The sequence below is a fragment of the Chinchilla lanigera genome, unplaced genomic scaffold, assembly GCF_000276665.1.
Source record: "Chinchilla lanigera isolate Chin_1 unplaced genomic scaffold, ChiLan1.0 scaffold00018, whole genome shotgun sequence".
Taxonomy (NCBI): domain Eukaryota; kingdom Metazoa; phylum Chordata; class Mammalia; order Rodentia; family Chinchillidae; genus Chinchilla; species Chinchilla lanigera.
The window spans coordinates 593213-602276 of NW_004955419.1; the positions used below are offsets into that span (position 1 = coordinate 593213).

A 9064-nucleotide genomic window follows, 5' to 3' on the forward strand; every position below is an offset into this window, starting at 1 on the left:
CTGGCCTTCCCTAGCCCAGCTGTCTTCTAAGGGCCAAGCCAGTGGGCACAGCCTCCTTCCCCTAGGGCCAGGTGAAGGACAGAAGCTCATCAGGTTCGGCTGCTGCTGTGCTTTGCATATGTGTGTCCCTGTCGCTCCCATCAGTTGGAACCTGAGACCTCAGCGGGCAGTATCAAGAGGTGGGGCTTTTAGGAAGTGGTTCAATCCGCCCGGGGCTGGAACTAGAGTGTCCAGTCAAGGCAGCAGTGAGTATGACGTTGTTCAACCCAGGACCGACCCAGGACAACCAGTGGCCACAAGGGTAGCAGGGAGCCTGGAGTCCTCTTTGCCTTGTGCCTTCTCTCTGCACCCTAACATCAGGCTGGGTTCTGGGATGAAGTTGGCGTGAGTGACCCTCTGCCCTTCTCCCTTGTCATGGCCCAGGGGTCAAGGAATACAAACTGGGAGACAGGGGGCATCTGTTTATTCAGCAGACAAAGAGGGTTCTATTGGCCGGGTGGGCAGCACTGCGCTGTTAGGAAGGTATTCCGAGTCTGTCATGGCACTGTGGCAGCTGGAGCAGCCAGGTGACACCTTAGGCCGTGCAACAGGAAGAACGGGGTGTGTAGAGACAAGAAGTACCTGAGAGGGGACAGTAGAGTAGAGATGGCGGGGGTCTACAGCCGGGCAGGTGGAGGAGCAAGGGCAGCCCCAAGACCTGCAGCCACCCTGCCCAGGCCTCCCATCAGCCCCCTGCCCAGCCATACTCACTGCGCATTCAGCCGTCAATGCACTCCTCTGTGGGGAGAAAGAATATCAGAGCAGGCAGGGCTGGCGGTGGGAGCAGAACACCTGGCTGCCTCAGAGCCAGCCTGGCCCAGCTGCGGAGGATCTGGGGTTCCCTTAAATCAGGCCAGGCCACTTGAAAGTAAGGACATCTCCCAGGCCCGGAAGGAGCCACACCAGGGGAAGGGGAGGTGGCCCAGGGCACTGAGACTGCAGACACTTGGGCCTGAAATTGCCACCTGGGGAGGCCTTGGCTACATGATCAGGGGCACCCACAGGCTCCAAGGTGGGAGCCACTACCCCTCCAGTGACTGGCACAGGGGACGGAGTCTCCTCTGTCCCCTTTCCCTGTGGGGCAGCATCAGGCCTGGACAGATCCCACCTCCCTTCCCTTCCTCCCCGCTGGTCTTTACCGATGGGCTTCAGGAAGATGATGCTGTCACCACTGAGGTCCAGGGACATGGCGAATTTGACGAAGTGCTGCTTCAGTTCAGTGCTCAGCCCCTTGGTCCTTCCTGTGACCAACGTGGCAGTGAGAGGCCAACAGAAAGACACTGCATGTTTTCATTTTTTCGAGATTTCTCAGACAGGTCCTGCTATGTAGTTCAGGACAGCCCTAAACTCCCAACCGTCCTGCCTTGGCCTCCAAGGTGATGGGATGACAGCTGTGCCCAACCACGCTGGGTTCACTCCATAAATACCGTCAGCTGAGTGGAGGGGGCCTCAGACTTCTCACCCACCGAGGATCTGTGGGAAGACCTCCTCCCTGACAGGGGCTCAAACTGGAAAGCACTTTGGAACCTTTGGGGATATGGGTCCCCTCCCTAACAAGGGGCCAGGTCCCTGAGGGGACGGAGCGAGGACCCACCATAGAGGTTGATCTTGAAGTACACTCTGTTTCTGGACTTCTTCTCGAAAAACACTATGGCGAACTGATTATAGTCGGTGGCTGCCACTCTCACGGTGTAGCTCTGTATTCCAGGGTAGCCTGGAGTGTGCAAGACAAGGTCACCCCCGCCCTGACCAGCAAGACAGGACTGTTTCTTTCCTCTATGACCAGTCAGCAGAGGCTTCTCCCCTCTCCACAGGACAGCATCTATGTGGCCGACAGGGAGGCCTGCGCCCTTCCAGGAGGACTCGGCACCCCCAAGGCTGCCCCCAAGGCTGCCCCCAAGGCTGCCTTCACTCAGGACTCACGTAGTCTATTGCCCAGGCTGAACTGGCCAGGCTGGTCACTTGGGACAAACGTTCTGATCCAGTGGTCACAGACCTGGTCCCTGTGGGAGGATGAGACGTGGGAGATGAGCACCATACAGACCTGGGGCCCCTGAGCTAGGTGAAGTGGGGTCAGGGTTCCTGCAGTCCAGCACATCCCATGACAGCCTGCCCCGCCCACACCGCTCTCCATGGCCCTGGGCTTTCCCCTCTGAGCCTCTGCCGGGGCTCCTGGGGTGTTACTCAATCTCCTCTCCAGCACTCACTGTGTCCTCCGCTGCCTCCCCGGGGCAGCCCGTCCCACACACAGACCCAGGCACTGACCCTGCTCTTATCTTGCTGCCCCCTTTCCCTCTGCCCCATTTCCTCAGAGCTCCACGCCAAGTTCCGTCCTAGCCCTTGGGTCACATCTAATCTCTCCATGAATCCACCCTACCCCTGCACCCAGAACGAAGCCCCCAACTCGTCTTCTTATGCCCCTCAATTCTCAAATCCTCCACCTCCAGTCCGCCCCATGGCCAGAGCCAGAACTCACTGCAGTAGGAAGGACCCAGGCTCTCCCCTCTAAGGAGAGACCTGGCCACATGTGGGGGAGGGGACCCATATCCCCAAACATTCCAAAGTGTTTTCCAGTTTGAGCCTGTGTCATCTCCCACCTGGGGCTGCTCGACCTTACCTTTGCAGTTCTCCCCAGCTCTCCTGCTGCAGGATCTCCCTAAGTTGCTCAGGCTTCCACTTTGCACCCTCCTGCCTCAGTTCCCTGAGCAGAGCCTGCTAAGATCACAGTCATGCACCAGCATTCTTAAGAGGCTAGCTCCTTCAAAGTCCCTTCCCTTGCCTATTGGTCTATTGAAAGGAATAGCTAATGCTTAAATTTTTCTTTTTTCTGACCAATTTTGCATGATTATATCTGGTAATGTGAACAACTAATTTGAAGACAACAATATGCAGTATAACAACCATTGGTGTGCCAGGCGTGGTGTCTCACTCCTGTAATCCCAGCACTTGGGAGGCTGAGGCAGGAGGATCTTTGGGAGTTCGAGCCCAGCCTGGGTTACAAAATGAGCTCAAGGCCAGCCTGAACTGCATAACGAGACCCTGTCTCAAAAAGAAAAAAAAAAAAAACAACCATTATTGAATCCCTACTACCTTGACTAGTGAAACTGTATCCTTTCTAATGATTTTTTTTAATTCTCTGTAATTGTTTTATCAACCTTGCATTCTTACATCTGATAATCGGAGCATCTTCGTAGAAGGTAACAAGATGTAATATAACAACCATTGTTAACTTCCTATCACCTTGTTTTGAAATTCTGTATTGTTTTTATTGTTTCTGTGTTGTTTTGTTTTTGTCTTAGTTGCTGTTATTTTGTTTTCTCTTTAAAATAATAATAATAGTAAAGTCCCTTCCCTTGAAGCCCTAGATGGAGGCCTTGGTGGGGTCCCAGTCTGGGTGCGGTGTCCCTCCTTGCCCTCTGTCTTGTTTTCTGCTGACTGTGTGTTTGTGCTGGAGCCACCCGTGAACACTGACGCAAAGGAGAAGGGAGGGAATGAGGAGAGAGGAGGAGAAGGGTGCAGGGAGGGAGATGGATTTGGGTGCAGAGAGGTGAGAACAACGGCATCCCTCAGCTGCGGTCACCCTCGGCTATGACACTGCTCTGCCTCTGAGACCCCCAGGCAGTGGCGGCTTCACCTGAGCAGGGTGGCTGTAACGTTGTAGCTGCGGTCGTCTTTCAGCTCGTAGGTATCCGTGTACATGGTATCTCTTTGTTTTCCTTTCAAAAACGCGTTCCCTGCCACACCTACCACGTACCACTTTCCCTGGAACTGTAAGAGGCCGTGACAGGCAGGGCCCAGGGATGACCCCTGAGCCATTCCTCCCTCGCTGTCCCTGCTGGGACCTCTGGGCAGCAGGGGCCAGAGATGGGGCAGCCCTGCTCAGCCAGCAGGAGATGAGTCTTCCAGGTCCAGGAGGGACCCTGGGTGAGGGGTCAGCCCTGAGTTGCTACCGGTGGTGTGGCCCTGGGCAAGCGGCTGCTGGGCCTTCCTGAACCTCAGTTCCCTCTTCTGTGCCGAAGGACTGAAAATGCTCCCACCCGGCATGCGCTGGGCCTGGACTCCCGGAGTCCTGCTCCTACCAACCAACGCCATTGCTGAATTCCTTTCCCTCTCCTCCCTCTCCTCCCCTCTGCTCCCCTCCGCTCCCACGGTCCCTGTCCCCAGGGCCCTCCCTCAAGCTGCACTTCTAAAATCCTTACCTGGTCGTGCTGGAAGTCTGGCTGCAGGGGGACCTTGCTCAGTGGTGGGCTTGGGATCAGACTTGAAAAGGAGTCCTGGGCCTGGGTCTGCAGGGTCCCCAGCAGGGTGAGGCCCAGGCACAGGAGGCCCAGGGCCATGGCTCAGGACAGCCGCTGGGCTGGCAGGTGTCGGAAGAGAAAGAAGAAGGCTGAGAAGCTCAGCCCCGGGGAACTATTTATGGTCCACCTAGCTGCTGCCTCCCCCTAGGGTAGGCTGATCCGTCCTTTGCTAAATCCAGGAAGAGTGAGGTAACTGGCAGTAACTCATTCGGAAACAGTTGGCAATATTTCAACCTCTTCTTTCCAGGTCAGGATTGTGCAAGGTGGAGGGAGGAGAAGGCGCTGGGGGACAGAAGGGGCATTCCCAGAGCCCCACAGTGGGCAGGGACAAGGCTCCCTCTAAGTGCTCACAGTGCCTCTTCCCTTCGTCTGATTGGCCCTTTCAGGGGTCAGCAGCTCAGGTCTGGGAAAGCTGTGTCTCTCACGCTGTGAGTCCAGAGTGGGGGTAGTGTGGTGAGGTCACTTCCCCGTACTTGCAGAAAGCAAAAAATGTTCCGTACCTACAGGTTGTGTGCTGCTTTCTGGTTCTGGTAAAGGTCAGGAAAGGACAGAGCAGCTGACAGTGGATACTCCAGAGAACGAGGGACAAGGTATCTGCTCTGAGCCTGTTGATCACAGATCCTGGCCCTCACAGGGGCCCAGACTAGGCCCTGGAGCAGGGTGAGGTGCCTCCTTCACAACCAACCCCATATGTAGAAGTACACAGGCCACCAGGGGGCACTCTCCGGAACGTGGCCTCTCCTGTGAGCCCACCAGTCTCCAGGTGCATGGGCCACAGATATGGCAGTTTGACAGAGGCAAGGGCTCAAGCTGCAGACCCAGATCCCAGCAGAGCCCTAGCAGGGGGACCGCAGGGAGCAGTCACCTGCCTCGGGCAAGGTGGACAGCACTCTGCTGTGTACACCAGTTGGTTCGGTCACAGGGTGCCGGGATTTACCCTTGTCCTTCAGAGATCATTCAGACCAACCTTCTGTCTCTGGCTGCAACCTTGGGCCCCGGAGCCCAGTGCTTCAAGCCTGGGGTCTCAGGACTGTTCCTGAGATTACTGATCCAGGCTTGTCCCTGAGGGAGGCTGAGGTCCCCACGGGGACCTGGCCAGCTTCCTCAGGAGAGAGCAATGGACCCAGGGCCCTGTGTAGTGTCCCGCTGAGATGGCTGGCTCATCTACGAGGGCAGCAACTATGCCTGACGCCTGACCTAAGGTTGGACTGAGGATTTGCTGGCTTTATATGGGACTAAAATGACCCCATTGGCTCTACCTCCCAGCGGCTTGGGCGCCAGGCTGGGCTCTGGGGTGGCAGACCCCAAGGGAAGAGGCGAGACAGGGGTTCTGAGCTGGTGCAGCCTCAGCTCCCCCTCAACACCCCAGACAGCCCCCCACTGCACCCCACTCCCTGGTCTGGATGATGAAAAGGCAGGAAGTGACGCTGAGCAAAGCTGTGGCCACCAGAGCCTACCACCCTCCCAGCACCCCTGTTACCCCCTCTCCCAGGCCTAGGGGCTCCACCTCCCCTACTCTCTATGACCTTAAAAGGTGTCCTCAACCAGGCCGGGTGTCACAAATCTGTAATCCCAGAACTCTGGGAACCTTAAGCAGGAGGACTCCAAGTTTGAGCTCAGTTTGGACAACTTACTGAGACCCTGTCTCAAAATCACAAAATAAGAAAGGGCTGAGAATTGTGCTCAGTGCAAAAGGCCTAGGTTCAATCTCCAGTATGAGGAGCAGGGCGGGAAGGGAGAGAAGGGGAGGGAACAAATGAAGAAGAGACAAAAGAGAAAGGAAAGGAAAAGGAACCCATAACCCATCTGTGCAGGGCCTCCCAGCCCAGCAGAGCAGCTCTCCTCGAAGAAGAGAGACCTGACAGGTTGGGAGGTAGGTGGAGGAGGTGGTGGGGCAGCGGTCTGCACAGGTCCATTCTGTCTGCACTGACCCAGGTCTGTCTCAGACCCACAGGCCTTGAGAAAGGCAAGAAGTAGGGGCTGGGGATTTAGCTCAGCGGCAAAGCGCCTGCCTGGCAAGTGCAAGGTCATGAGTTCAGTTCCCGGTACCGGAGAAAAACCAAAAACAAAACAAACAAAAAAAAAGAAAGGCAAGAAGTGCCTGACACTCCCCCCGCACCAACCCAAACCCAGGCTGGAGGCCGGGGTGAGGCTTGGCAGGGGTGAGCGCTGCCACACCCCTCTCCCTGGCTTCCCTTTTCTCTCCCTCCTCCCTCTTGCTGCCCAGTGGACTGGGAGTCCTTGCTTTGGCATCCCCTAGCTGCCTGGCGGCCACTCCCCTCTACTCCCCTCCCTTCCCCTCCACTCCCCTCCACTCCCCTCCACTCCACATGGGTGCAGCTAGACCATCAGCATGGCGCCCCTCCCTACTCGCACCATTGTTGCCTTCTTGAGGAAAGGGAAGGCACATCCTGGTCCCTGGCTTGGTAACCTCAGGGAGGGGGGGACCTGGAGGGATCCCCAACCCCCACAGCTAGGCTTCCAAAAGATTTCCTGGTTTCAGCAAGGACCTTCACCGGATCATGACAGCAGAGGCTTTCCTGGTGCCCTGCACCAGTTCCGGGCTTCTGTTTGAACCAGTCACAGGCCTGCAGCTGCTATCTAAGCAGCGCTCCCCTGCCACTTCTCCACTTAGTCTAGGAGGGCTCCCTCCAGTGGACGGAGTCCCCCTGTGCTGCTGTACAGGTCCTGTTCAACTAAAGACTGGCTCTGGTGGTCCTGTAAACCCGTTCATCATTTATTTCTTGGGTAGTGTGTGCCCCAAGTGTTTTTGTAAACCTGGTCAGGATCCGTACCCTCAGTAGTGTGCAGTGTTTGGTTCAAAGGGAAGTTAGTACTGAAGATCTTAAGAGGCCAGCAGCAAAAGAAGATCAGCAGCATTCACCATGCTCATGTGAATCCAGCAAAAGAACCCTAGGCTGACCGGGTGAGGCCCATGGTGTGGACATCCTGGTGAGACGTGGGCGAATTCAGGACACTGGTAGACAGGACACTGAAGGCCCCAGTCCCTGCCCACTCCCTTCACAATGGGACCTTGCCCAAGGAGGGAACTCAGTCCACACCGCCCAGAGCTTCGCACTTGAATGTCTGTACTGCATGTATGGCACCACGCACTTCCATACCAGGAACTTGCTCTCCCCTCCCCCCACCAGAGTTTCCATGGTGACGCTGAACTGGTCCTACAAGGCCACCCCCACGCGCTCCCAAGCTGTCACCCTAAGAACTACAGACCCAGTAAGCCTTCAGCGAGTCATTCAGCAGCTTTTGAGCCCCTCCTGGGAGAAGTCAGGGCTGGGCATACACCCCACCAGTCTTGCTCTGAGTCTGCTTAGCAGCAGCCGCAGCTGGATCCAGTCCACACCTGGGTTTTCCGTGGCCAGATGCCAGAACTCTGACAGCTCTGGAGCCCGCCCACAAGAGGCTCCCTGGAGGGAGACCAAGATGGCCTGACTTCCCAGAGAGAGGCCTGGCCCCAGCCCAGTCTAATCCACCCCTGAGGGCAGAGAGAGGCTCCCTGGCACTCATTTCTTGCATCTCCGGAATTCAATCTGATCCCTCGTCTGGTTTCCAGAAGCCCAGCATGAGAGGAATGTCCAGCCCCACCAAGAAGAACTGCCGAAGCGGCCTGTCTTGGTTACTTTTCTCCCATTGCTGGACAAAATACCTGGCACCCAAAATTAAGGGAAGAAAGATTTATTTAGCTCACAGTTTGTGGAGGTTTCAGTCCATACTCAGCAGGCTCTAAGGCAAAGTGGCACACGGCAGAGGACAACAGTTCATAGCGGCAGAAAACAGCAAAAGCAACAAGAGCAAAAGGGAGGAGAGGTGGCAAGCAGCCTCTTTCCTTCCCTTACATTGTATGCAAACTACCCACCCCAGGGCAGGTGTAGCACTCACATCCATAATTCCAACGTTGGACCATGAATCAACCATAAACTCTAAAAACCCGCCCCATGACTGCATGAGGCTTTGGGGGGATATTCAGACATAAAGCATAACACAGCCCTTCTCCCATTTAGCAGGCAGGACAGCACTGACCAGGCTTCCCAGAGCAGCACCATGACCATTTCATGGTCCCTACCTGCATCCCTGGGTGCCCCTCCTGTCCTGGGCCACCTCCTCCTGAGAGGGTTGGGTCCTCCTGCTCCATGCTGCCTCCCCCAGTACTGCTGGGTTCCCTTGATTCAGGCCACTTCCTCCCCACTCCCTACAGCCCCATCTTGGGCCACTTCCTTCCCACACCCTCAGGTCCCCTGTTAGCCACACCCTTGGTCTCTCAAAGGCAGCTTTCCTCACAGTGCTTTTCCCCCTGTCAACATCCCCTGCAATCTGGATCACCTGAGAATGTCCCAAAACCATCAAATTACTGCAACCAATTGCCACACACTGGTTGGTCACCTTCCTAAGGTCAGAAGCCCAAAATCTGAAATTCAGTGTGCTGGAATGAAGGTGTGGGCCAGGGCCTTGCTCTCTCGTTCCCTGGGCTTGTGGCCCCATCCCTACTGTTTCTGCCTCTGTCTTTACATGGCTTACTCTTCTGGGTTTACTCTCCCTCCTGCTGCCTCACAGAAGGACACTTGAGATGACATTTAGGTCCCAGCTGGATAATCCAGGATAATTTCATCTCAAATTCTTCATTTACTTAGAAAGTAGAATGATAAGAGGAAAAGAAGTAAGGGAAGATATAGAGGATCATTGAGTGTTTGAGACCAGCCTGAGCTACAAAG

General features: G+C 55.8%; 1 protein-coding gene across 1 annotated transcript; it reads right to left on the bottom strand.

Annotated features, from left to right (window-relative positions):
- Window positions 1-446: 446 nt before the first annotated feature.
- On the bottom strand, window positions 447-4477 carry LOC102017453 (neutrophil gelatinase-associated lipocalin-like). The gene is made up of 7 exons (XM_005382380.2): window positions 4239-4477; window positions 3674-3807; window positions 1963-2042; window positions 1634-1753; window positions 1179-1280; window positions 751-777; window positions 447-621 (listed from the first exon to the last, which is right to left on the bottom strand). Exons 1-6 carry the CDS (start codon window positions 4374-4376, stop codon window positions 758-760), a joined length of 594 nt encoding a protein of 197 aa, XP_005382437.1. The 5' UTR covers window positions 4377-4477; the 3' UTR covers window positions 447-621; window positions 751-757.
- Window positions 4478-9064: the final 4587 nt, after the last annotated feature.